Here is a 27,590-nt window from a genome sequence, read left to right on the forward strand (position 1 = left end):
GGGTAAAAAAAAAAATTGGGTAGTTTTTTATAAAACAACCCAGAAAGTTGGGTCAAATTGATACAAGTGTTTGTTTTGAAAAAGAAGAAAAAATAAAGTAATTTTGCATAAAACAACCCAGAAAGTTGGGTCAGATCCTCTACTTGGGTCAATTTGATCCAACTTTGGGTCAAGAAATTGGGTCATTTTGTATAAAAAATGTAATAACTTTTTTTTTTAAACAAAAGAAAGTTGAGACAATTTGACCCAAGTGGTCGTTTGCAAAATAATAATAATAATAATAATATTTTTGTATAAAACAACCCAAAAAGTTGGGTCAGATCTACTTGTGTTAATTTGACCCAACTTTGGGTAAAAAATAAATTGGATCATCTTGTATAAAACTGAAATTTGGGTCAAATTTGATAATTGGGTTCCTTTTGACCCAACTGTTTTTAGAGTGTAGACTTTTCTTCTTGACTTCTTGCTTGCTATCCTGCGCATGTTCTATAGTTGGTCCCTTGCTCGTCTTCTGTCAGCCAATCAGCTCGAGCCAACTTTGTTACAATTAGCAACATCACGGAGACGAAAGCAAGGACAGCCCCGGCGGGGGACGGAAATATCATTTGAGGACTTTTCATCATCACTTCTTGCACTCTCTTGCCATCATTCCGTGCGCCACCTACACACTTTGCAAAGCGCTGAAGCCTTTGACATGCAGTGTAGTAATAATGCGCGCGCACACACACACACACACACACACACACACACACACACACATACAGACCCAACTGACACGCTTCCATGAAATGAAAGAGCACCTTTATCAACGGCAGGTGCACGCGTGTGTGTAGTGGACATGAAAGCATTATGCAACATTTGCCAACATTTTAGATACCGGCAAACATATGCACAAGGGTCAAAAGGACATTTAATGGGATGTGACGGATTGCAAATGGCCTGCAGGACTTGTTTTTTTCTTCTTCACACTAAACAATAATGACAAGGTGACAGCGCGGTGCAATCATGCAGCAAGAAAAGTATTCAATTAAGACTTTCAAGTAGGGAAAGATACATTTTCGTGAGCAAAAGCATAAGTAGAAAACAAGAGTATAAGGGGCAGGGGAGGGGGGGGCAGATATTCACCAGACCTAAACTTGCTTTTAAGTTTTAAGCATGATGGAATTTTGATGCAAAAGATTTTTTTATTTTTAAGTTCATGCGTAAAAATGATTTCACTTACACACTTTTGAACAAATAGTGTATAAACTTGAGCGTAGGTGACACTTGATTTTACTTTATATTTTTGTTGTTTTGCGCAAAAAAGGACATTTCGTTTGGAATATTACGGTATTCTCACGTGTCATTACTGACCTCCATAAATCAACATTTGACTCATTGAAACATTTTTGGAATGATATTTGTATTCTAATTGATGAAGTGTCAAATCTAAGCAATCCATCAACTGGCGGCAAATTGAAATTCATTTGTGTGGGAGAATGAAGCCACCAAATGTTTTTTTGCCTTGTCAAAACATTGCTCTAAAGTGTATCTTTTGCAAAGTGACAGCAGAGAAAAGGAAATGAAGTAAATGTAAAAAAAGAAAAAGGCTGTGTTTGCTTTTGCCTGCAGGGCGCTCACTGACTTAACAGCAGCTTTTCCATTTGGGCTGGTGGGATCGTTTGCTTTTTCACATTTCTGTCCTGAAGGCTCACTGGTGGAAAAAAACTCGATTTGCACATTCAAAAAAACAAACTTTCCATTTCATTTTGGCCCTGCATAGGTCATAAGGGACTGCTTGCATTCCCTGCAACTTTGTTACCAGCTCGCGACATCACACCATTGCCATAAGAAATATGAGCAGGTTCCGTACCGCGCAAAAAAACAAACATTTATATTAAAAGAATACAATGTTATTGTATTAATGTTAATGTTACGCACATGCACATACTCACCCACATACAAAATTTAAAAAAATAATAAAAATTAAATTAAAAAAATAATAATAATAATTAAGAGCAATGATGATGACATGTCAAATCGGTAAAATTACCGAATGAACAATACTGTGCTCTCCAGAAAAAAAAAGAATACAATGTTATTTTAAATACTATAGGCAACGATAAATTATCATCATTATTATTAGATTAAGTTACAACATGGTGGAAAGAACTTCACCCTGGCCACCCCAATGAAAAAATTCTGGCTACGCCCCTGGTGATGGTATATGTTAAATAATATACATAAAATGAGCTAAGGCTGTGCAAGATTGGTCGTAAAAAGCCAACTCACCCAACTCCAGGATCCCGAAGCAGAAGGGCCCCCACAGCATCTCGGGGCCACCCAAAGCTTCACAATGCAACAGATGAACAAATAGTCCTTGTAAAAATTCACTTTGAAGCTATCACATGAAAGAAGTGGAGATGGCACATTCAAAGGAGACTTTCTCCCCCTTCTGCTTTTCTTCAGATGCCAATAAGGCTCCACGTCGCCTGTAGAGAGAACAGACGTTAGTTAAGCGCTTAGAAACTCCATTTATTCACATCAAATCAATGAATGTTCCCCGTTGATGTGAATTGAAAGGCCATTATGTATGATGACGTTTTGACGGACGTTATGGATGGATGCCACTTCATTACTCGAACCCGCCATAATGTGTGCATGTAGCACATTTAGACTATTTGCAATTATCTATGCCAGTGATTCGCAACTTTTTGCTTTTTGCTGTCCGAGTAGCACCGTCATGACTGGCATTAAAATACAGTAGTTAAAAAAAAAAGCATACTATCATTGAAAACCACTGTAACGTAATGCAGCTTGAATATTAAATAAATGAAACTGAAGAAAAAAGCTTAAATGATTCAGTTTTTAAAAGTTGAATACAACTGTACTTGAAAATGTATTCTACATGAAAAGAAAACAATTTACGTAAGTGGAATTTGCAAAAAAGAACATTTTAAGGCTACATTTATAGGAAAATAAAAGCAATATGAACGTCCTGTGCCATAGACTGAATTGTCAACAATGCATACCACTAGAGGGAGCCAACATATTATTAGCGCTTCACTAGCCTATGCTTTTGCTGCATACCACTAGAGGGAGCCAACATATTATTAGCGGTTCACTAGCCTATGCTTTTGCTGCATACCACTAGAGGGAGCCAACATATTATTAGCGTTTCACTAGCCTATGCTTTTGCTGCATACCACTAGAGGGAGCCAACATATTATTAGCGCTTCACTAGCCTATGCTTTTGCTGCATACCACTAGAGGGAGCCAACATATTATTAGCGCTTCACTAGCCTATGCTTTTGCTGCATACCACTAGAGGGAGCCAACATATTATTAGCGCTTCACTAGCCTATGCTTTTGCTGCATACCACTAGAGGGAGCCAACATATTATTAGCGCTTCACTAGCCTATGCTTTTGCTGTAGTTTAGATTGACCTCGATCATTTTTTTAACTCATTCACTGCCATTGACGACTATAGATGTCAAAAATTCATTTGAACTATTTCTATTAGTTTAACATTTTTCCCACTTTTGTTAACAAGAGTATGAAAACCTAGAAAAAATGTATTGTACATTTAGACCAGATATAAAATTTGTGATTAATCGTGAGTTAACTATTGAAGTCATGCGATTAATTACAATTAAAACTAAACTAATTAATTGTAATTAATCGCATGACTTCAATAGTTAATTAAAACTAAACTAATTAATTGTAATTAATCGCATGACTTCAATAGTTAACTCATGATTAAGCTCAAATTTGGGAAAAGTGGGAGAAAATGTTAAACTAATAGAAATAGTTACAATTATTTTTTTTACGTCTATAGCCGTCAATGGCAGTGAATGAGTTAAGAAATTTATATCCGTGAACGAGAACTGAGCAAGTACGAGTTAACAGACCGTTAAACACAAAAACGAGCTTGCTGTAATAACTTTTGTTAACAGTTCAACCTTGGCGTGTCGGTCTGTTTTCCGTCCCTGAATGCATCACGCCTCCTTTGTCATCCCATCGCAAGCAGAAAAGGGGAACTCACAAAAGTCAGTCGTTTTCTCTCAAGTACTGCAAGTGCGTCAAAAATCGAATGTATTATAGCTGTGCTGTGTGCAGTTTATCGATAAATCAATGACACCGTCCTTGGTGAGAAAATTCTTTCTAATTACGCCTTTTTTCCCCTATCCTCCTACTCAGTTTCATCTGGGGTGTCTTAAAGCACAATTTGCACTGCACAAGTCAATCTGTATACTCCACTGAATAGCGAGTCACCCCTGTGATCAAAGTGATAAATGTGCACCTCGTTTCATTATTTGGCTGCTGTCTGACTTCATTTCGGAACGGGAAAAAAGATGACACAGCCGCTGCAAAAATTGGTGACGTGTGTTTGGCCTAAGGCTGAAATTGTAATTAAATAGAACAGAATTTAATAACATGAATAGGACAAGAATGAAGCTAATTTTGCAATGCTGCTGGTAAGTACAGATGTATAAGTGTGTGTGCGTCTTCTTGTCACCTTATCAGGCACAACCCTTGACATCAAGACATGTGTGTCTTGTGCATGGCTGTACATTTTGACTGGTCCACACACACAAAAAAATGATACAATGAGCTCAATTCTCACACACACAGTGTGTCTTGACTTGTCTATCTGTGAATGAGTGTGAGACAGAGCGGGAGCGAGAGGGAGAGAGTGATGGACAAAGAAGGAATGAAGAAAGACTAAGGGGGATTAATAAGAAAGGAGAGAGAGAGAACTGGAGAGAAGAGAGCGAAAGAAGAGAGGAGAGGAGAGGAAGAAGAGAGCAAGAGAGAAGAGAGGGAGGGGAGGAAGCGAGATCAAGGAGAGAGAGAGAAAAAGAGGGAGGGAGAAGAGAAAGAGGGGGAGGGAGGGAGAGAGAGAGCAAGAGAGTATGTGTGAGGGAGGAAGAGAGAGAGAGAGAAAGCGAGAGAGGGACAGGGAGAGAGAGCAAAAGAGAACAAGGGAGAGCAAGAAAGAGAAGAGAGGGAGAGCAAGAGAGAGAGGAGGAAGAGAGAAAGAAAGAAAGAGAGGAAGAGAGAGTGAGAGGAAGGAGGGAGGGAGGGGGAGAGAGAGAGAGCGTAAGAGAGTGTCTGAGGGAGGGAGGGATGGAGGGAGGGAGAGCAAGAGAGAGCGAGAGAGTGAGTGAGAAGGGAGAGAGAGAGCAAGAGAGGAGGGAGGGAGGGAGGGAGAGAGAGACGAGCAGTTTGCAACTAAAGACTGTCAGTGAGGATGTGATATGAACAGAGTGGAAGTGTGTGTGTGTGTCGGGTGGGGGGGGGGGGGGATTGTGTGTGTGTGCGTGGTGAAGTCCAAGTGCTACATGCTGTATCACCAAGGGAGCAACTGTTCCAGCTTTGCAGATTTCACCCCACTTTTCCCATTTTCATATTTCTCCTGGTCTACTTTGTCAGTGTTGTATGAAGAACACATTTGAACATTCTCCATCTTACTCGCCCGCATGGAATTACAAACAAACCGAGCCTTTTAGGTCTTCAACATGAAGTTATTACAAGTTGACGTTGCGTGTGCCTGACGGAAGTCCTGCCAAAAAAATGGACCACGTAAAACTAGGCTCAGCAAAAGTCATTTATATTTTACCAAGTGAAATGATCAGCACCATATTGATTATCTTGCTGACTGATACCTCTATTACCACTCGCGCCAAAATATTCTTACATATGAGTTGTTTTTAAGTTGTTCATACTTCTGTTTTTAACTGCGCACGAGCATTTTACTATTGTCTGTCTTGTTTTTAGTCTTGCTGACACCGGGAATGCGAGAAATGGAATTTTGATTGCTTTGTATGCCTAATACATATAAAGAAATTGACAATAAAGTTTGACTTAATAAAAAAAAAAAGTTATCACGGGACTTTTTACATGGCAACCAAAGGTGCTAGCCATCAGCTAGCTCAGTCGCAACTCGCAAGCTAACGTGCTTGCGGGGCTCAGTTGATCCGCAGCATCACTTCCTTGCTTGGGAATTGAAATAAAAACTCCAAGCGGTTCTGAAAATTCTGCCATCCAGTGAGGATGCATTTTGGTTAGCTAAATACATCTACGATGCTAACTAGCTAGGTCATGGCTCTGCTTTTTGACTCATTTTAAAAGCCTCTAAAATAGTGTAAGAGTTTTTTTTTTTTTTATGAACTCAAAGGGGCTAACTTGCGAGCTTTTGGAGCATTTCTTGTGTTTGTGTTTTGTTTCCTGCTTGTTTAGAAGCTAGTGTCGGAATTTTGCACATTAGCTAACTGCCAAGTTGGTTAGCAGCGACAGCTACATCGCCATGAATGCTGACGGCGTTAACCAGTCTGTAATCAACAGAGCTCGGACTAAAACCAAAATGTCTTTCACTTCAGTTTTCTGTGGTTTCACTTTACAGGTCTTCAATATGACGGCATAAGAACAGCTGCTGTCATTTTCTAAGGGACCTTTAAAAGCAAACAAAATTTGAACAGTTCACCTGTTACCCGAAAAAGTGCAACAACAAAAAATGATTTTTAAAAAACTGACAAGAAACAGCAGTGAAAGGTGACCAAATAGGAAGGGAAAAATGAGAGTGGCGGTTGGTCTGCATAACACTTCTTTGTCGCCTCATCATCTTTACAAAAGTGGCGTGGGAGTGCAACTGGGGGCTCTGATGTGCTCCCCCTTGAGCCATGTTTTGATTTCATCTGTTTGCAAGTGGCGAAAGAGTACGATGGAGCCTAAATGACTCATATACACATTTCCCCAAAGGGCTGTTTTCTATAAGCGCGTGTGTGCATCTGATGCATCTGTGCGTTTTGATGCTGAAAGTGCAGGAAGTAATATGAGCGCGCACGTTTTATGGCCCGCCTGCTGACTTGAGATGCGCCAGGACTGCTTCAAATCTTGACCTCTTCTCCCGCTGGGGGAATCCGGATCTGACCTCAGATCAGCACATTGGACTGACTACTTCTCCCTCTGGGCAGCTTCACTCACAATGATTATTATATTAGAAAACAGTCAAATCGCATCTGCAGCAAGACTGCCCCCTGGTGGCTGAGGAGGCGAAGGCGTTTTTTTTTCTCCCCCTCTCTGGAATGGCACAGCCACAAGCCTTTTTCAGTCAGAGAACTGGGAAAAATTCCCAAGCCGCAGCTGGCAGAATTCAGAAGTGGGAGGGGGGGGGGGACACTTTTCCCAATGGCTTTTTTTTTTTTTTTTTTTTTTTTTTACATCTCTGGCTGTGACAGATTCGTGTTCCAGGACTGCACAGCCCTGGCTGTAAAAGTCAATAAAAAGGGGACATGGACGGACCCAAAAATGACCTAAAATCCAATATTTTCTATTTATGGGGTTGCCACAGTTTTGGTACTAGATCAGCGGTGCAGTTAAAGAAAAGTGATGGAGCAACCAAGCCAGCCAAACTGGCACATGAAATCAGTCAGTTCACTTTAAGTGTATTTTTTAGGGCGGGACTTGGCAAAATTCTGTTTCCAGAAAGCCCCACAATAGGCACTTTGCAGTCAGCAGGCACAAGAAGCTTTCCAAACCAGAACCTGGACCCAAAGATTGCCTTTTACTTACTCTTTCCTCCTGGCTCGCATTTATTGCTATTGAGTGTCCAGTAACATGAGGCCATGTAGAATCGCCGCAAAATCCAGTGATATAGCGACAATTCCATCTTGTAAAATTAGATACGTTGGTCAAAAAAATCTGCGATACAGTGAGACCGCAAAAAGTGGCGAGTTTTTGGGTTACAACGTTTTCTCTTTAACATTAGGAATGTGACTTTTCCCAAATTGCTGCGAATTAGCTGCCAGGTAGTCAGCCACCTCCACTAGATGGTAATTAATGGCATGTTTGCCCTTTGAGCACCCATCTGCTTTGTGTATAACGATGTTTTCACACGCTTGCTGCCTGGCATTTCAAACTGAGCGAAGCGCAGCAATCAGGATTAATAACATGATTGAACGCCTGCAGGGTGGGAACGTGGGCAGGGATGCGTTAAGGCACAACTGCAAAAAAAACAACGCATTTTATTATCAACACACTTTCGGCGTCTGAGCGTCTCTCGTCAGGGGTCCCACTGGGCACTTTATTAGGTACTGGCACAATCTATAGCATAGATGGCCAAAATGTTTCCTCGGATGGCCACATACCACATGACTGCTCAATTCTGAATATAAAAGGGTGTGCATACTTGTGCAACACTATCGTCATTCATGCACACCCCCCCCCCTCCCCTCCAATTTACAGTATGTTGCACAGGCTATTGGTCCATAATGGTGGAAAACGTTTTGTCTTGGTCCCATTTTTCATATTCATACATTTGAACAGGGGTGTGAAGACTTTTTATATCCACTGCATTGGCTCCGCAGATGCCCATCTTTACTTTGCGCCCGCATTGCTTCCACGCTTTATCTCGCCGACATGTAGCAGAGAGGGATTACATTTAATGTGTCAGCTGACCTTTGGCGTACAAGACAAAAATCAAAAAGCTCAGACCCGCAAAATCCATAAAACATTACAACGCGGCGGCTGCAAAGATTATGAGGCTCATATTTCTGGACGTGCTGTAAAATAATATAGATCATTTTTCTTTTTTTTCTACAATGCATTTTGATTAAAACCAGACAAAGCTGATTATGGTAGTAAAGATTGCACATTTATAGCACTTGTCTTTCAGAATTTGGAAACACATTTGTTAAACAGTATACAGGTGTGCTCATAAAAATGCTAACAACACTTTCAGGAGGACCACATATATTGCTATTCATGACAACATAACACAATTTTCATCTAATTACCAAAACAAATATGAAGTCTCAAAGCCACCTTATGGTCATACTTGATGCAGCATATAAATAATAACGCAGGCTATAATTGACACTAAATTTAAAGCTGTTCCTAATATTTTGTCCTCTGCATGTTGACAAATAGGTAACCAAAGTTAGAATAATTTTGATTGTCATGACAGAGTTAATTAAGTGCGCATTAGTATCTTTCTTTAATAAAGACAATTGCTGCAATAGATTTCCGATTGTGCAAGTGTACCTAATGAAGTGGCCAGTAAAGGCTTCCTTCGGGGTCCCTCCGAATGAATGAGAGTTCGAGCGCGCGAGACGGCCGCGGTAAATTCCGACTGCTGTGGCGGTGGTTCCAGTCAAGAGCACTGCAGCGCGGTGGACACGTGGTACGTGCGAGTCAGCGTGCGCCGCTTCATCTCTCGCGCCATCTGACACACGGCCAGGGAGTAACAGCAACATGCCGCGCTCCAGTCCTCGCACATGTTCCCCTGTGGAACACAGCAAGAATGCTATTCATTTGGGATTTCGCAGTTACACATTCACAGATCGGAATATCAATTGTCCTGTCTTTCAAAAAAAAATATATATATATTACAGGGGGCGGACATTTTGTCCAGTACTGCCACTACCACTTCCTGTCGAGTGAAAATGACATCACAGTGTCTAAGAGCTGGGTTTGGTAATGTGACATCCACAAGTTGAGCCATTAGGCTCCATGATGTCATTTTCAGTCGACAGTAAGTGGCAAAATGGCCGCCGCCTGAGATGGGGCATACAGTAAAGAGGGAGGTGGAGGGGCCGAGGCTTTGACAGGAAATATTGACAGCAATTTTCATAATTATGGGTCCCCCCCCCCCCCCCATCAGTCCTGTACATGAGACTCACTCGTATCTTGTAGCGCTCCCTGAGTGCGACCCTCATGGCGAAGGTGGACCCTGGCAGGAGAGGCAAACAAAAACACTCGCTGTACTGGTTAGCGAGACTCAAGTCCAAACAGCACGGCGCCAGCGCGCCGACGATACCTGCGCGGGAAGAACACAATCTCAAGCACCGGAAGCAAAAAAGGACAACACTTCCATGAACATGAGTTACATGTCCACTTGTCCCCGCAGATGTCAAACAGGCCGCTGGTCCAGTCGCCGCCCGACTGCGTGATGGTGGTGATAGTCGTGGTGGTGACGCCCAGACCGGGCTGGGTCAGCGCCGCTGCGTAAGGGGCGTTGTTTGACCTCCAGTTCGGCTTACTTCCTGTGGACAAACTTTGTTCCCCCTTCTCCTGAAATCCTGATAGAGAAGGTCTAGCACATGTTCAGTTAGTAAAACACTTTTATTGTTCTTGTATTAAGGAACCCCGACTGTCATGGCAAGTTTGCTCTATATTATTTATTTGGTTGTTACTAACATAACTATGAGGTTCATCTTTCAAAAATCATTTCCAGTTTAATACATTTTGTAGAAACTTTATTTGGACGTACCCAGTCATTGTATTTACGTTGCAACGCATTCTGTGCGTAGTGACATAGAATGGCGGGTAGAATGTGAAACGGGTATGTAGCGTTTCTAAATAAACGATCAAAACTCTTGAATGCGCCTGGTGAATGACGAGGGCACGACGTGAGGGGAGGGTGACAACCAATGACGTTTTCCGTACGGCCGCCGCAAGGGATAGAAAGCATTCAAAATTACACGAGCTGGACAGGAAGTCGTACGTTGGCATCAAAGTAGATCCGGTATATTTCAAAATAAAACAGTTGGCGCATTGTTTGGGCATCTCTATCCCGATCTCACGTGGTTTCTTTAGGAACGCTACGAGGCTTACCCTCGCTTTCTTTATAGGCGTTTCACATGACATTGCTTGGCAGAGAGCCGTCGCCGCCGTTCAACGTCACTACGCACTGGATGCGTTGCGAGGTAAATAACAATGGCGGCGTACGTCCAAATAAAGTTTCTACAAAATGTATTAAACTGGAAATAATTTTTGAAAGATGAATCTCATACTTATGTTAGTACCAACCAAATAATATAGAGTAAACTTGTCATGACAGTCGGGGTTCCTTTTAAGGCAAGTAAGTAAATGTAATAAAACATTGCAAGCATATTGCATGCTCATTTGTGATTTTGTTGCCAATCATTCACTGGCTGCCATTTATGGCTCTACACGTCAAATATCCAGTGAATGAGTTAATTTTAAAATTAAATAATTAATTAAATAAATTTGGAGTTTCAGGTGATTAAAAATTGTAATCGTAATTAATTGCATGACTTCAATTGTTAACTTAATGACAAATTTGATATGTTTTAAATGTACAAAAGTTTTCATACTCTGTTAACATAAAAGTGGAAAAAACACGTTAAACTAATTGAAATATTCCTGAATCTTTTAGTCATTGATACAGTAATTTCATAATTCATCAAATTGAGTTAAACTTAATAAGACGTACTGTACTATAAGAAAAGAGTGATGTTGATTTGTGTTGTCATTTTTTCTGCCACTAAATGGCATAATTGCATTTTTTAAGACGGTGACATTTCAGTGCATTTTCTATTCAAATTAAGAGAAAGTGAAATTCTACATTATATTTTCAAAATTGTAAAATACAACTTGACCCCAGTCTCCACAAATACATGCATTATTATTAAATTTATTACTGCAAATTTTTGACGTGGACGTGTCTGCTGCGTTGCGACTGGAATTCCCCCAGTACAAGTAAGGGGCTGTCATTAATCGTGCCTAAAATTTACATTAACTAAAAATTAACAAACACATTTTGACACCCCTAGAATAAATACAATTTCTACCAATTCCCAATGTTGGCCACACCACCATTAAATCAAAGTCGTGTCTAGAAAATTGAAAGCATGTATGCATCTCTTACATTGGACGATGATCTCATTCGATTTAAGTGAGTGTACTGAATGTTGTGGCTTGTGAATGTAACGCCAAGAAAGAAGGCAAGCATGTAGCGGCTTATAGCCAAAGACTATTTGCTGTAACGCTGAGTGGTGAACAAGCCAAACACTTACTGGCGTGTGACAACGGTCTGCTCCATCACTCCGAGTTGCTGGCATCCAGAGAGGGGCAGGAAGGCCTGGGAGATGACGAGGAGGGAGATGTGACACTCACCAAGTGTGAGGGAGCGTGTCAGGGGCTCATAACGCACAAGTTGAAGAAAAAACAAAAAATGCTGTCCAGTAGAGATAAGTCTACTAGCAGTCCTTTGCACTAAACGCTGCAAAAGATATACATCAATGGATTAGCATACACTTAACATAAATGTACTATTTACAGGTTAATAATTAAATATTTCGAATTCTGTAAATCAGGTTTGAATGATTGATAACAATTTGGGGATGTAGTACAATGATGAATGTCTTGACTCTTTACTCTCCACAACCAAAACTTGTTTACAAAGCAAGCAGCTAGATACTCTCCTTTACGCTTTTCAAGTCTATCATCCCTTTCAACATGACAACATGACTCCCTCCCCTTCCTTAAAGCCACACGTTCATCAAAGACACTCATTCATATAGTATGATAACTACATACAGTACATTACAATGGTCATTTTAACCAATCATTTATTGACACACAAATATTGCTTGTGACAACATTAGCCACATGAAATATTTTTTATTCATCAGTCTCAAGTTTGGACTTATTTTTCCTGTAAATTGCATACAGCTTATACAAATGTTATTTGTTTTTTTTTATATATATCACCTAAGCATACGATCAATGAATATTTCAATAAGAGAAATTTACATTTAAGATACTTTAGTAGATATTCATTATATATACATATATTAGTTACAGCATATTGAAAAATCAATGGATTACATATTTATAGTGTGACAGAGAAAGTGTACCAACATACATACGAGTTGAAAGTACTTTTAAAAATATATATATTCGACAGAGCTCTACAAACCTTTAAGTTTTGTCCCAGTGGTCGCCTTGTTGATGCAGCATCCTGTTTACAGCCACTTCAAAATAAAAGTTAAATATTTTTGGTGGTGCCAGCCTTACATCTAGGAAAAGTACACTTATGGACAAAAATGTTGTCATTATTTTAACAGCTTTACGATTGATGTTTGTCCGAAAGACTTCAAACTAATTCTCATTATGATAACGCATTTGTTTTAACTCAGAGCCACATAGGGACACATTTTTGATGTTCCTTTTAAACACAAAGCAAGCAAATGTTACACTCACCCTTGGGCTTGCCAACAAAACCTGACTCCAACAAATGAGGTACAGGCAAGGGGAAAAAAATGATTCAGGGAGAAAATGCCTAGTTGATTTATTGGTTAAGTTGGCTGTAGCATGTCACGCGCGCCCGCACAATTTCTATAAAAAAAAAAAAATTCAAGTAAAAAAGAGAGATTATAAGATTAGAGACACCATATTTGGTTTGTATGACAGGAATAAGCATCAAACAGGAGATTTGAATAATAGCCATCCCTCAGTTTCAAGTATTAACTGTGTTGCCTTGGAAGCACTGAACCACGGTGGTAAAAATAAGCTTATTTATTTGAAAGTCAATGTCATTTTTAAATAGCGTAATGGTGTCCTAGTGCTGTCGCTAATCATCATGGGCACAAAATACATACTCACGACAGGCTCAGTAATATACGAGTCAGGTTGCGGGGCACGCTCTCAAATAGGGCTGGTTTCAGCAAGACAAGAGACATGATGCAAAGTGTACTGTAATTCTTGATATTTGGGGCACTTTGAAGAAAGTGTGTTACGCATTCAGAAGGGTTTTTAACTTGTGAAAAAAAAAAATCCTGGGAAGAAATAAAAGTTATGAGGGTGGTTTATGGAAGAAAAAAAATCTACAGATACTAAACATTTCATTTCACAGGTTTTATTATTTCTCTGGGGGGAAAATAAGCGCATTAGACAAACAGCATCTTTCGAAAACACTAGGAGGGACCATGATGATGCTTCACCTTAGATGAACAAAAAAAGCCAACAGATGAGATCTCGTCTACCAGTATGAAAACAACAGGAGTCATCTAATATCTTTATGATAAAAGTTGCTCCAAAGTTTTTTGTTTTATTATGAAAAAAGTTTCCAGATATCAAATGTTGATGGCCTGTTGTGTCACAACATTTCATGACGACGGTGTGTGTGTGTGTGTGTGTGTGTGTGTGTGTGTGTGTGTGTTAAATTAAACCAGGTAGGCCAGCGTGTCGCCGATGTCGACGGTGAGGCCGCTGTCAGCCACACTGACTTTCTTCTCGTTCAGGTTGATGCTGAACACGGACTGAGGGGAGATGACGACTTTGCCCAGCTCCTCCTGTCCCAGCACGGGCACCCGGCGGGGGCCCAGCAGGGGGTCCTCGTACCTCATCAGCTTCACTTTGGAGAGATCTGGTTGGAGGAAGCCAAGGTCAATATGGATGGCTTTAAAAAAAGAATAATCGAATAATCAATATTGAATCGATTTTCCTTTTTGAGCGTGATATTGAGTCATAAAACCATGAATTAATTATTTTAATATCTATTTTTTTCCCCATAAATTAACAAGAAAATAGAAATTTAAAGGCTTTTTTTCTTCTTAAATCGTACTGTTTTCTTGAGATTTGAATTCAAATGAATTTAAAAGTATTTTCTTACATTTATGAAAGACATGACTTACTGCACTTTGACAATTAGAATCTTTTTAATTTATATTTACAAGTATTTTATTAGAATTATGAAAACAAGCACGGCCTCCGCAAAATTTTTTGGGGAATTTAATGTTTGTGGAGTTTTTTTATTTTATTTTTATTATGTCCTTGATATTTAAGAAGAAGTGATGTTCCATAATAAATCAATATTGGATTGAACTGAATTGAATCAGAAACAAATCGAATCAAACTGACCTCTTGTGAATCAAAATGGAATCGATTGAGGAAATCAGAATCGATACCCAGCCCAATGACGGACGACCAACCTTTGATGAGTCTGTTGACCTTGGCGAGCCTGCGGACCACGTTGTCTCCGCTGTCCCCCTGTCTGATGTCCAGCTTGGTGGTGAAGAGGCCGTTGCACGGCTGAGGGTTGACCAGGGTCACGCAGACTGACGGCTGTCCACAGACAAATTATCCATTTCAAATTCAAGCCCACCTCAACAAGCACAAAGGTGTCCTTCCTTGGCACGAGCGGTCACCTCGGATCTGAACACGCAGTACGGTTGCCCCGGGCAACAGTCCTCCTTCACTTTGTCGTCGGCCTCGGACGCGAACAAGATGTCAATCCGCTCCAGCTGTATTGAGCATGAAGAACGTGTTGAAGATTGTGTATTGTGCCGTTTTTTTTCTTGTGAGGTGTCGCGTTTCATACCTCGAGGGAATTGGTTAAGTAGACCAGGTTCTCCATCAGAACTGCCCGCTCGTCAAACTCCAGCTCAAGGTCCAAAACCCTGGGCCCGTTTTTTTCCAGGTTCTCCTACGGAAAGAAACACGTGTGACCCACTGACGATTTGTCACCCACGTTTATGGGAAACAACTTGGACTCAATCTTTAATTTCATTGAGGATTATTCAAATGAGTTTTGCAGTACAGTTTGTGAAAATAATTTAAACAAGACACAATAATTTAACAAAACACAATTGAGACCTGCAAAATGAATATTGATGAAAAGTTAAAAAAACAACAACAAAAACAAAGATAAGGAGTGGCACAATGTTCACTGAATTCAAGTAACAAAAAATGGCACAATTCTATATATGTCCTGTATTTTTTTTTTTAAGTACAATATTAAAGAGTGTTATTGTCCTTCTTTTTAAACCCATAACAATTTGTTTTTATTATTTATCAGGTTGTACAATGAGCTAAATTCATATCTCACTATTTCTTTTTTTAATTGAATGTATATGAAAAATGGTTCATATGACTAATAATTCATATTATGTGAAATAAATTAAGCACTTATTTAAAGACAATAAATGAAAAATAAATGTTTTGATACTTGATTTAAATACAATTTGAGGGAGGGGGAAATCAAGCTAAATGAAACCCAAATTGCCTTCATTCTGAGTGAGCTTTTTTTCCCCAAGAATAGAGCGGCCATTTTGCCCTCGACTAACTATGATTCGAAACAAATGGCCCGCCGCCGGGTCGATGGTGTACCTTGATCATGGCCACAAAGGGCATGACTCTCTTCATGTACTTCTTCAGCTCGGGCAGCGCTCCAAGCTCGCTCGCTATCACCTTGTTGTCTGGAAGGACGCCATTGTTGCTCTACACCAACAAAGACAAAAACAAAGGCGCAATGTCGGCATCCATCTATCGCAACATGTATAGAATGTGTGTGTGTGTGTGTGTGTGTGTGTGTGTGTTGCTGACCTTGTAGTGCTTGCCCAGCAGGGATAAGGCGCTGTATTGCCATGCCGGGTAGGTCTTGGCCACGTAGATGGTGCAGTGGGAAGGTTTGGTGGGGGGCTTTGTGTCACCTTTCTGTTCAAGGAAAACAAAGCCAGTGAATAATATTGATCATTACATATAAACCGGCTACTGAAAAGAAACATTTACACATTTTAGAAATGTGCTTCTCGATGAAATTAGAGAGTTAAATGTAAACAAACAGGAAACTCGTTTTACACAGATTCATTAACCCTGGAGAACCCAAGATCCCTTTTCTTCTTTGGAAAATTATGAATTATACATTAAATGACTGCTATAAGTTCATCCATCCATCCATTTTCTTGACCGCTTTTCCTCACAAGGGTCGCGGGGGTGCTGGAGCCTATCCCAGCTGGCTTCGGGCAATAGGCGGGGTACACCCTGAACTGGTTGCCAGCCAATCGCAGGGCGCTATAAGTTCACTGAACACCAAAATATATGTTTTTTTCAATTTTAACCCTTTTTTTTTTTAACTAGCTCAGAGTTGCTAATTTATCAAAATATATATATAAAACATACTCCTAGGCATTCTGCAACATGATATGAAATAGATTAACAAAAAAAAAAACACAATTTTACCATCTGATGGTTTGCTGAGAAGATGGTTTTGTTTGGATTGATTTCCAGCTCAACAAAACAGCATGTTGCCAGCCATCTTGTCACCACCACTCTGGCTCATGTAAGTGCAATATTCATCCACTAGATGGCCTCATGCAGGGGTCAGAAGTGGCACTCTGGACTTTTGAAGTTAAATTTGTAAAAATAAATAAATAATAATAATAAAATAAAATAAAAAAGTCTTTGTTATTTGAGTAGCAGAATTTATAGGGGCCAAATTTGACCCCGTGGGTTCTCCAGGGTTTTGAACACGTAAAGCGAGTCCAATTCCAGCCTAATTTTGATATTTAAGATAGAACAACTATGGGAAATATTTTATAATAATAAACACAGCCGACATGAAACCATAAATGTTGGTTAGCAATGGGCAGAGATGGTCTATGCCGCTTCCAAATTTCTGTTCCCATCACAGGAAGTCAACTCTGTCACACGGTACCTTATTTTTGGGTGGAAGCATGTATGCTTTGAGTCTGAGTCGGAGGTCGTGCGCCGTTTCCATCAGGTACTGAGACGAGCGCATGAGAATCTCATCCACTGGACCAGCGGTGGGCCACGCCGCCTTTGTCACCGAAGTAGGCTGTCAGGGGAGAAAGAGCGAGATGGAGGCCAGACAGCTTTAATTGGACTTTACAAAACCACCGTCATTAGAATAACAAAACGCAGCAGGGTGAAAATGTTGGTGCCTGTTCGCTTTTTAGCCAGTGCGGGAAATCAAACTTGTCAGGCTTGGGTTGTTGCTAGGTGATGAGTAAAAATACACGTCTCCAGCACAGCGGCCTTCTTTTGTAAAACGTACATGAGAGTGTTGAAAATATTCTTGGCCCTCTGTGTTGTTAGGAACAAGCACATTTAAAAGCGGCAACAGGAGGAAGTGTGTGCGCGTGTGTGTGTGTGTGAAGACAAGCTCCTGGTGGTCACAGCGAGGAAGAGTGTTAGAAGAGGATTAAACAAGCCGGGCCGATGGTGGGTGTACTCATGAATATATATTAGCACTGCTCTTTTAAAATGTCCCTTTCAAGAGTACAAAAGGAGGAAAGGATGAAAGTCAGTCAGGTTTGCACTAGCGGCCAGTATTGCGAATGTGAATGCAGATTTGCAAACGTCTTACCTTGCCCAGCAGCGCCCAGGTGTACTCGCACAGGTGTGGACAGATGGGAGTCAACAGCAGCGTTTGTCTCTCGATGAACTGGAAGACGAGTTCTCTGTGCATGCCTTCAATAGCCAACTCCCTGTACTTATCTTTGGCAGCCTGTAAGAAGCATTCTTCATATTAATATCGGTGCCGGATGGATTTGGGATGATTTTTTTTTAGGGGGGGGGATAAACAATTGTGAATTGCTTGTGAAGATGACAGACTTTTATTTACCTGGAACTCAAAGAATCCGCACTTCAAAGCCTCTTTGAACATCATCCTGTCGTAGTGTTGCTCCGTCTTCAAAATTCCGGAATTCATCTCACTGGCCAACACACAAAATCCTTTCAAGTTTCGGCTTGGGGCTTCTTTAAAAAAGATGTTTTTTTTTTAATGCAGCCTCTGAAATGCTTCCAGACTGGCTCGCAACCAGCTCGAGTGTCTCACCATTTATTTTACGGCAGCTTTCATTTGAAATTTCAAATGAATATTGCACGTGCGCCCACTGATATGGTCAGCGAGGAGAGTGTATACCGTTTTTAATAAACTAAAAAAAATTTTTTTTAAAAAGTTACTGCACTACAGAGATTAAAGCATTGGGAAAACTTGACCTTGAAGTACATCCAGTGCTTGTTTTTTGCTTTACAGAATTCATAGCAGGCGCGCTACATTGCATGCTCACTAAAAAAAAAATGCTGTTGGTAGGCATGTTGCATGTGATCTAGCAGGAGAGAGATCTTTTATTAATATCCCAAACAAACTTCACTTATTTCAATACGCTACATTTACTGTTTAAAAAGTTGTAAAAGTGGTGGAGTAATAAAAAGCAATGTTTTGTCTGGTTCAACTTGCACTAAGTGTGTGGCAATTGAATACATATGTGTAACGTTGCATTTCATATTTGGGACCGCTAACCCCCCAAAAAAGAAAACTGCACTGGGAGAGGCCAGTGCCAATTGTCACAGTGCGATGAAATAACCCAGACACAAGGAAATGTAAGTTTTATCATAAGCATGACACCTTCTTGTGACTGGTCATGTCAGAGCTTTCAGAGGCTCCAAAATCGCATTGTGGAACAAGCTGCAATGGCAAAAATCTTTATCTTGGGCTAAATGTTCATTTTGTTACAGTGGTTTGTTGCGGTGGTACTAGAGTGGCTCAAACTAGCGGAGACAAATTCCAATTTGAATGCTTTTCACAAACTTGGCCAATACCTGGCGAAAACGCGGTCGTTGAAGGTGTCAGCGGGTCCGGTCCTCAGGTTGTTCTGGTTGGCTATCATCTCCTTGACCCACTCCAGCCAGGTGTAAAGGCGCAGGATGCCGGCGTCCGCCATGGTCTCCACAAAGTTGGCATCCTCCACCGTGTCACCTGCGTCGGCCAGGGCCAGACGCATACCTAAGCGAGAGGAAGACGACTAGAGGTTGAGAAGCTGGAGTTTCTCCGTTTTTCACAAAAAAAGATTGCAATCAAATGATGAATAATACACAGGAGTCCCTCGGTATTTATGAGGCATGGGGACCAAGTCCTATAGTGGAAAAAGAGAAGAAATTCTACTATTAATAGTTTAAGCAATAACTATAGCACAAACTCTGATCCAAAATGGTTTCATTACCTTTCTAAATAAAAGGCTTACAAACAACTTGATATTGATCAAATGCACCTGAAGTAACGATTGTTGAAGAACGAGGCACGGTGTCCATCTGAGTGTAAGTCACTAATTCATGCGCAAGCAAACCTGAGGACGAGTGACTTCATCTCTTAATCAGCAAAATGACTGTCAACTTGAGACTCGTGCAAATACCCAGCAGACACCACTTCCAGCTAGGAGACATCTTCATCAAGAGATGCCTTAATTAGACGTCACAGCTGTCCCGCAACGCAACAATGAACAGAAAGCTGTCTTGCAAGCCCTCTGTCTCCATCTGCAGGCGGAAGCCGTCAGTCAACGCTCGACAGGCACCACCAGTAAGAGGTGCAAGACGGGTTGTGAACCCAAAATGTCTGTCTGCTGTCAGAACATGAGCTTCTATACTCCCACGCAGGCTTCCAGACACACAACGCAACACGTTCATCTATTATTCAACTGGCTCAAACCAAAAGGAAGTTGCAGGAAAACAAGGTGTCACAGGGAGATCAAAATCAAGGCAATGCTCTCTTCCAAGTACAAATGTGGATAAATTCATAGCTAGAAAGAATGGAAGTGAGGGAAACATTAAAAGAGGCAATTAACTCTATTCTAACTTATTTTCTGATGTACTTTCCATATGGAATCAGAGCCATTTTAAGAACTAAACTGTGATTAAAATAAATTAAATGATCATACAGGAAGTCATTTCTAATCGGGCAGTAAATTATGTCTGGAAGAGACCTGCATCTCATTAGGAATATAAATGAGGTTGTTTATTTTCTAACAAAATATTTATTGTGTAATAATGTGTAATGACTCATGCGCTCGGCAGATGTTTCACTTAAGCTTAAAAAAAATGGGAGGGAACTTAAAAGTTACTTTCATGTAAATTGCTGGTGCTTTAAATTAAGACAGCAGGTTGATCAGAAACAAATACATTTGGAATGTCTTATTTCCATTTACCATCACCCCCAAATTCAATTTGTCAAGTGTCTAATTTGGAGAATGAAAAAAGCTGCAGAGTCAAAATTATACCGCAAGAAGGAAATCAGCGTACCGTCTGCTGAGAACTTTTTGATGGCTTGGCTGAGCGTGAGGAAGTTTCCGGTTGATTTGGACATCTGGTAGACAAGAAAAGCAGATGCTAACACACCATTCCACAGAGAATTCCATCAAAAGCAGCGCAAAATCGCTCAACTGCGATGAGTTTGTTTGATTTAATATGACAAATTTGGCCATTCAAATTTGACGCACCTTCTCAGAGTTGAGGAGCAGATGCCCGTTGGCTCGCACAGCCTGTGGCCACTTCCCGCTGTTGACAACAGAGGGCGCCGTTGGTGGTGGTACAAAAAGAGAGTTCAAAACATTTTCTCAGACACTTCTGGAAGCAGTTTCTTTTCCTAGTACAGTAAACCCCCCAGTTTATTGCAGGTAGTTTGAGTGCATCAACGGCTGTGGCTCTCCTTTCCCAAATGCAAGGGCATTGCAGTAAATAATTACACTGAAAAAAAGATCAATAAACTGTAGATTTATGTGATTAAGCAGGGATTTCTACTAAGACATTCCCAGAAGAGAATGTGCATATAGTGGAACCGTGATATAGTGAGAGAGAAGATTGTACTTCAAGATGACGTATACACAAGCTCACTTGTCATTGGGCCACATGGCCACGTGGTTGTAGAGGTAGTAAGACAAGTGGTTGGGCACCAGGTCTTTGCCAGACACACGCACGTCCACCGGGTACCAATACTCAAACTCCCTCTTCAGCCTCTGAAGATGCTCTTTGGGGATATCAGTCTTCGGGAATGGGGACGTTTTGAAAAAGATGAAATCCCACACCTCCTTGGTCATCTGATGTGGTCTGAGAGACACCCCCCACAAAAAAAGGACAGAAATGGTTACATGATGAGTTGCGTGTGTATGAGGTGTTGCTTTGCTTCCTGACACACTTGATGCCCAGCGGCGAGGCGCCCTGTCCGTTGAGCACGCCTCCCTGGAGGAGGTGGGCCACAGTGTAGTAGGCCATGTAGATGGTGGAGTCCGAGAGGGACTCAATCAGCCACTGCTCGTCCCAAGGCAGCCGGGTTCCTACAGCAACCAAGCACAAACACGCACGACACAATAACAAAAGCACTGAGAGGACAGCAGGCTTATGGAAAAGTAAGTGGGAAAAAAACAAGCTTAAGAAAACCATGAAAAGGAAAAAATAGAAACCTGCAAATTGTTTTAAGAGTGTTTCTGGCTGAGGATGATAAGCCGCTGTCAGTTTGTGTAGCGTCAACGTACAAAAAAACATTCACTCTCTTTCAGGTGTATAAAAACCTGTCAGCTGCATTGTCTGGCCTGACAACTGCCTTTAAGTCACTTTCAGTCAACAGTGACTCTGCTTGGTGTAGTCAGTCACTCAAAAAACTGAAAAAACAAAGTTTGTGTCTCCTTATAGTGATGTAATTATGCAGGGCATTGATGGATGTTGATCAACTACGCTGGACTATAAAGGAAGCTCTCGTGAGACCTTTTTTTTTTTTTTTTTTTAAATCAACTTTCAAGGCAAACTGCTCTTGATGAGAAATATGAGCATGTCAACAAAGTCTGAAGGGATTAACACTGTAGGGATGCAGAGGTACTGATGTACTAACCTAAACAGGCTTACACTGGAGGTGGACACTTACCAAGGCCGTAAGTGCGGGAGCAGGCATGCTCCTGCAGCCATGCCAAAGTAGCCTCAAAGTTTCTCCTGGTCTCGTCACAAAATCTGTGCAGAACGAAATCGATGAGCGAAAAAAAAATAAAAATAAAAATTAGCATAAAGTGTATGCTATCAAATGAATTGAGCTCTTCTTACGTCTCCAAAGACTTGAGGACTTCATTGGCCTGCCGCTTCCATTCAGCGTCGCCGTAGTCCAAATACCTGAGATGCAAATGAGCTCATTTGAATATCCGCACATTACTCGCTCAGTTGCTGCCACTTACCACTGATCGCAGAGCGCCACCACACACTCGTCAGCCGAACGCGACATGACCTGTTTTTCTGGCTCCATGTAAATGCAGGCCTCTCCCTGGAAAGCCAAAAGGTGCAGAGGCGTTGATATTTTGGGATGTCTATTCATCAATGACTCTACTTACATTGTAAACATTATAAAGTGTAGTATCCAGTATGACCCACCTTTTCTACCATCATCTTCTGGATAGGCTTCTTCACATCCTGGACCTTTTGTCCCTTGTAGCCATCAACCAACATGATCTGAGGGGATTCATTCATCAGTATACACATTCAAAATTTTACATGTGATCCTTACTTTGCAACAAAAATTATTATAATAATGTTCAGAAACATTTTCGTTGCATATGTGCCTTGTGAGAGACAAACAGTATCTAACATGAATTCCATTAACATTAGCTAGAGTAGAGTCAGTCAAGGTGGACTAACCCCTTCATAGAATCCCTTCAGGTAGACTTTCTCCTTGGCCTCGGTCAGCTTTTCCCGGTCATTCTGACTTTGGATCTTCAGCTCATCACAGACCAGCGGAGCAGACAGGTTCCCATAACCTGGAATGTCTATAATGGGAATCTGAAATACAAGACAAACAGATAGCGGATTTAAAACTACAATTGATGGGTTTAAGATGACTTCTGAAAAGACGATCTTACTGGCTCAAAAGGCAACACCATCTTGTCCTCGATTCCGTACTTCTCCCTCAGAGCCTATCGAATAGAAATCATCCGTTTTAGCTCGCCAAGAGCATTTATGTTATTTAGTTGCAGTTGTGTGGCAAAATCAGCAACTGACTTGTTTTTTCTTGACGTCTCTGAGAGCAGTGATGTCATCGGGGGCGTCGGAAGGCACGCTGGTAACGACCCCCGTGCCTGATGGAAGCCAAACAAGAAAGAAACAGTGTTTATATTTAGGGCAACTTTTAAAGCTGGACTACTTTCCCAAGATGAGCTACCGTCTAATTGTATGATGAGCAAGGAGGAAAAGATAATTAAAGCTGCTTGGGATGCCGCTGAAATGTCAGTGCACGAAAGCCATCCGTGTTTAACACACCTCATTGCGTTCCCTAACCTTTAAAAGCAGGTGGACCTGAGGGTAATTACAAGTTGGATTCTGACATTTAACTTTTTCCAAAATGAAAAACAGCCGAGTGTGAACGTGAAGGCTTAATTTTGGCGGTTTAACTTTCTCATACCTTTGTCCTCCTTGATGGTCAGCATGGGCAGAGCGTAGATGAGCTTGTAAGACGTCAGGGGAGCGCTCAGGGCGCAGCCGAGGATGTCCTGCCGGCAAAAATGTTTAGTTGGATGAACTGCAAGTAAAAGGCAATTGTTTTCAAGCATTGGATAGAGATTAGTCAGCTACTTTTAACCCTGGAGAACCCAAGAACCCTTTTCTTCTTTGGAAAATTATGAATTATACATTAAATGACTGCTATAAGTACACTAACACCAAAATATATGTTTTTTCAATTTTAACCCTTTTTTTTAACTAGCTCAGAGTTGCTAATTTATCAAAATATATATATAAAACATACTCCTAGGCATTCTGCAACATGATATGAAATAGATTAACAAAAAAAACACAATTTTACCATCTGATGGTTTGCTGAGAAGATGGTTTTGTTTGGATTGATTTCCAGCTCAACAAAACAGCATGTTGCCAGCCATCTTGTCACCACCACTCTGGCTCATGTAAGTGCAATATTCATCCACTAGATGGCCCCATGCGGGGGTCAGAAGTGGCACACAGGACTTTTGAAGTTAAATTTGTATATATAAAAAAAAAGGTCTTTGTTATTTGAGTAGCAGAATTTATAGGGGCCAAATTTGACCCCGTGGGTTCTCCAGGGTTAAATTCACCAGCCAAAAGTGTTAACCCAGTCAATGCCATCTACGATGAAGTATCTGCACACCTGACCCAGTAATTCCATGACCACAGAAACCAGCCCGTTCTCCTTGGTGAATCCCTGGAAGGACATGTTCCTGGCAGATCTCCTGCTACAGATGAAGACATCTCCGCTGGTGGTCTCAAAGGCCACGTAGTTCATGTCAGGCCTCACCCAGCAGTTGGTTTGACCGAACATGGTCTCGGGTCTCAGGGTTGCGGCCACCAGATAGATGTTCTTGCCTTTCATAGCGCTGCAGGAAGGACGGCGTCAATGTTTTGCTTTGCTTTTAATACGACTTACTTTTGCTCACAGTCAAACAGGTGCAAAGTTTGTTACCTGCTGAAAAAAACTTTGGATTTAAATTTGGCCGTGTACGGCTCAACAATCTTCATCTTGATGAGTGTGTATTCTTGAGGTCCTACTCCCTACAAGTGAGGCGAAAAGAAATTTTAAGAAATGTCATCATACAAAACATATAGTATTTCATAAATCCTCTCGGTTCATACACCTTTCTCCCAGGTGAATTTCAACCACTATGGGAACTTTCAGATTCAATTTTAAGATTTCACTCTTATTTTATTGACAGACAATAAAAAGGTTTTACAACCCCATGAATGTTATCATATAATCTAGAATGTCAAGCACTTTTTAATAATCCTGAATTATAGTGATTAAACAGGATCATGTTTTTTATTGCACCATATAAGCGTACCTCTCCTGTCTGCCTGTCATGGTCCATACATGGTTGTCCATCCTTGGGGGAGTAGATGGTATACCTGCAAAAATCATCAAAATATAAATGAACATCCAACAAATGTTGAGCGTTTTCATCTCACCTTTTCCCAAAATTAATCTTTTTTCTCTCCTTCAGGGTGACAAACTGCCAACGGACAAAGGAATCGTAGAAAGGGTTGACGTCTGTGGTGATGAACGAGCGGCGCCAGTCCACCTGGGAGAATTGAAATAACATTTTAATATGTGTTGTTTGGGTTTTTTTGAAATGATGACATAAAAGATGATTTTGTACCTTGACGCCCATCATTTTGAGATCTTTAATAGCCAGGGGAGGGAAATATTCCAGCCAGTGTTCAGCATTGGCAAACTTTGTAATGTCGGGGTCCCTTAGGCCTAGAGACCTCATGATGTTCCACTGGAATGTGGCGGAACCCGATTTGGCTACTGCTTTACTCTAACAGGAAAAGACAATTACAAAATGGCAGAAAGTGGCAAGACATGATAATAGGAGTTTTTTTGGTGCCATCTGGTGGCATTTTGATGTCAAGGTAGTGTGTAGAAGTGAAATCAAGTGTTTCACTTAGATCATTAGTACTTCGCCATAGGCAATTTCGCACAGAATTTTGCTATTCATACAAGACGTGCCTATTACCTGCCAACAGTTTACCGTGGTATTGTTATAATTTGTATTGATGCTATTTCATCAAACTGAAATTGATTGCAGCAAATTGTAGAAGTCAGTACATGCTGTTTTGGTTAGTGACAGTTTGTATGGGCTTAGCAGTTAACTATTAAGTTATCTCACATTTGAGTGTTAAAAACATAGTCTAATAAGGGAGATGATTACAGTTGCAAACCATTTTCTCCTAGCACGGAAAAGAGAGGCATCTATTTCAAGCAGGTGTTTATTTGTCTTAACTGGATGATACCTCCATCCAAAGACTAATTGGGACAATTAAATGTCATACATTTTTTTAAAGCATGTCAAATTCAGACCTTCTTTCCCTTGGCTTTGTCCTTGATGATGATTTCATCACACGTCGATGGCTTCTCCTTCTCCTCTTCCTCTTCATCCGGAAACTGTGGTGGATTTCCATACAGTTCCATCTCCCGCTTGAGCTTGTCCGCACAGGCCTTTGCAAAGAAGATTGATTTTTTAAATATTTTATTATTTTACAATGCTACACACTGCATGTATGATGCAATCATAAAAAAATATACAAACATACTCACTTTGATTGGCATGCCTGTACAGTGGAGACCAAACGGGAAAAGGCATTTCTTCCCTTTCAAAGACTGGTAGCCAACCGCAAACTGAGACAGCATAAAATAAATGAGATGTATTTCCATGTTCTTTCCCTTCCTAAATAATTTCAACTTACCTCACACTTTGACAAGCTGAATGTGTGACCAAGATGCAACCGCCCATTCATATAAGGATAGGGGAAGGTGACAAAATACTTGTTTTTGCTGTGAAATAGATTTAAGATAGGAAAATTATAAGCCATCGCATTGCATCATCATGCATATAAATGCCCCAAGAAACACTCTTCCAATCCCAAATGCAAAGAGCTTTATGTAATTTGGCGTGCGTAAATGCATCTTCCATCCTTTTGAGACATTAACATACAGGCATTACTTACTGTGCACTTTCCCCAATTGTTGTCGCAGCATTATTCTCAAATGTTTTGTCTTTCTCCCATTTAGCCTGGATTTCGAGCTCGATCTTTCTCAAAAAGTCCAACTTTGCTGTTCCCTTGCGCTCCTGGGAGGACATGGTAAGCAAGATGTACATAAAAGCAGTGGTAGCTCCAAATTCAACAACCAATGCGACTCTAAACGTCAACGGTGGGGATGGAACTTGTGACGCGGAATACAAAAACGTAGCGTCGTACTTTATTGAATGTTCCTGAAGTTCGAGTACTTCTACTAACAAGTTGTTTGCTAGCTGACTTGCTAACAGCCACAGCTTGTCAATGTAGTGCAAAATTCCCACGCTCGCTATTTAAGCCAATATTTCAGGGGAAGGACTTCGTAGCAAAGAGTTAACTTACTGTCATTTTGGCACAACCGACACGTTATTCCGTTGCTTCGTCCAAAAAAATAATAAACTCAAGCAAGCGCTAGACAGTAGACAAGAAGCAAAGGCAAGGGAAACCCACGCTACCGCTGCCCGGCTGATGACACCACCAAGCCACTCGCAATGAATTCTGGGAAACGAAGTCCATTGGCCCTGTCACATGCTATCCAGCAAAGTTACTTGCTTCAATGTATCTACAAAATGCGGGCAACGTGTTATGTTTTAATAGGCAAATTATAAACCTCTGAGAATATTTTAGCAACTTACGGTTGGCTAAAGACACGACTGGAGTATAAATACATGCGACGCCTGCGTGCACGACTCATGCTTTTACGACA

At 40.9% G+C, this 27,590-nt stretch overlaps 3 protein-coding genes across 4 annotated transcripts in view; all 3 read right to left on the reverse strand.

Moving 5' to 3' along the window:
* Window positions 1-2,465, reverse strand: part of grxcr2 (glutaredoxin and cysteine rich domain containing 2) — a 28,244-nt gene extending 25,779 nt beyond the window's left edge. For both annotated transcript variants that reach the window (XM_077546939.1, XM_077546936.1), the window contains exon 1: window positions 2,272-2,465. The gene's annotated coding sequence lies outside the window, so the exon portion shown is untranslated. The remainder of the gene's footprint in view (window positions 1-2,271) is intronic.
* A 6,149-nt stretch (window positions 2,466-8,614) lies between these two features.
* On the reverse strand, window positions 8,615-12,185 carry plac8l1 (PLAC8 like 1). The gene is made up of 4 exons (XM_077546226.1): window positions 11,803-12,185; window positions 9,871-10,076; window positions 9,664-9,800; window positions 8,615-9,266 (listed from the first exon to the last, which is right to left on the reverse strand). Exons 1-4 carry the CDS (start codon window positions 11,826-11,828, stop codon window positions 9,135-9,137), a joined length of 501 nt encoding a protein of 166 aa, XP_077402352.1. The 5' UTR covers window positions 11,829-12,185; the 3' UTR covers window positions 8,615-9,134.
* Window positions 12,186-13,630: 1,445 nt separating this feature from the next.
* On the reverse strand, window positions 13,631-27,571 carry lars1b (leucyl-tRNA synthetase 1b). Its single transcript, XM_077546223.1, has 32 exons — window positions 27,227-27,571; window positions 26,816-26,937; window positions 26,555-26,642; window positions 26,406-26,486; window positions 26,169-26,306; window positions 25,465-25,626; window positions 25,274-25,386; window positions 25,150-25,213; window positions 24,774-24,862; window positions 24,462-24,687; window positions 23,742-23,829; window positions 23,342-23,418; window positions 23,203-23,256; window positions 22,982-23,122; window positions 22,718-22,795; window positions 22,525-22,610; window positions 22,397-22,462; window positions 22,224-22,306; window positions 21,501-21,639; window positions 21,200-21,412; window positions 20,806-20,863; window positions 20,609-20,672; window positions 19,136-19,319; window positions 18,156-18,246; window positions 17,898-18,038; window positions 17,226-17,366; window positions 16,115-16,225; window positions 15,899-16,009; window positions 15,111-15,215; window positions 14,938-15,033; window positions 14,722-14,854; window positions 13,631-14,156 (listed from the first exon to the last, which is right to left on the reverse strand). The coding sequence occupies exons 1-32, from the start codon at window positions 27,230-27,232 to the stop codon at window positions 13,954-13,956; spliced, it is 3,552 nt and encodes a 1,183-aa protein (XP_077402349.1). The 5' UTR covers window positions 27,233-27,571; the 3' UTR covers window positions 13,631-13,953.
* Window positions 27,572-27,590: the final 19 nt, after the last annotated feature.

Source organism: Vanacampus margaritifer, chromosome 16 (assembly GCF_051991255.1).
Source record: "Vanacampus margaritifer isolate UIUO_Vmar chromosome 16, RoL_Vmar_1.0, whole genome shotgun sequence".
In the NCBI taxonomy this organism is placed as follows: domain Eukaryota; kingdom Metazoa; phylum Chordata; class Actinopteri; order Syngnathiformes; family Syngnathidae; genus Vanacampus; species Vanacampus margaritifer.

Coding starts and splice junctions, on each gene's coding strand:
- plac8l1 (XM_077546226.1), bottom strand. CDS start 11,828: ATGGAGCAGACCGTTGTCACACGCCA. Junction 9,801..9,870: donor CTGCGGGGACAAGTGGACAT/GTAACTCATGTT, acceptor CTTCCCGCGCAG/GTATCGTCGGCGCGCTGGCG. Junction 9,267..9,663: donor GGGAGCGCTACAAGATACGA/GTGAGTCTCATG, acceptor TGTGTTCCACAG/GGGAACATGTGCGAGGACTG.
- lars1b (XM_077546223.1), bottom strand. Junction 23,830..24,461: donor TCATGGAATTACTGGGTCAG/GTGTGCAGATAC, acceptor TTTTGCCGGCAG/GACATCCTCGGCTGCGCCCT. Junction 16,226..17,225: donor TGCTTCCACCCAAAAATAAG/GTACCGTGTGAC, acceptor TTCCTTGAACAG/AAAGGTGACACAAAGCCCCC.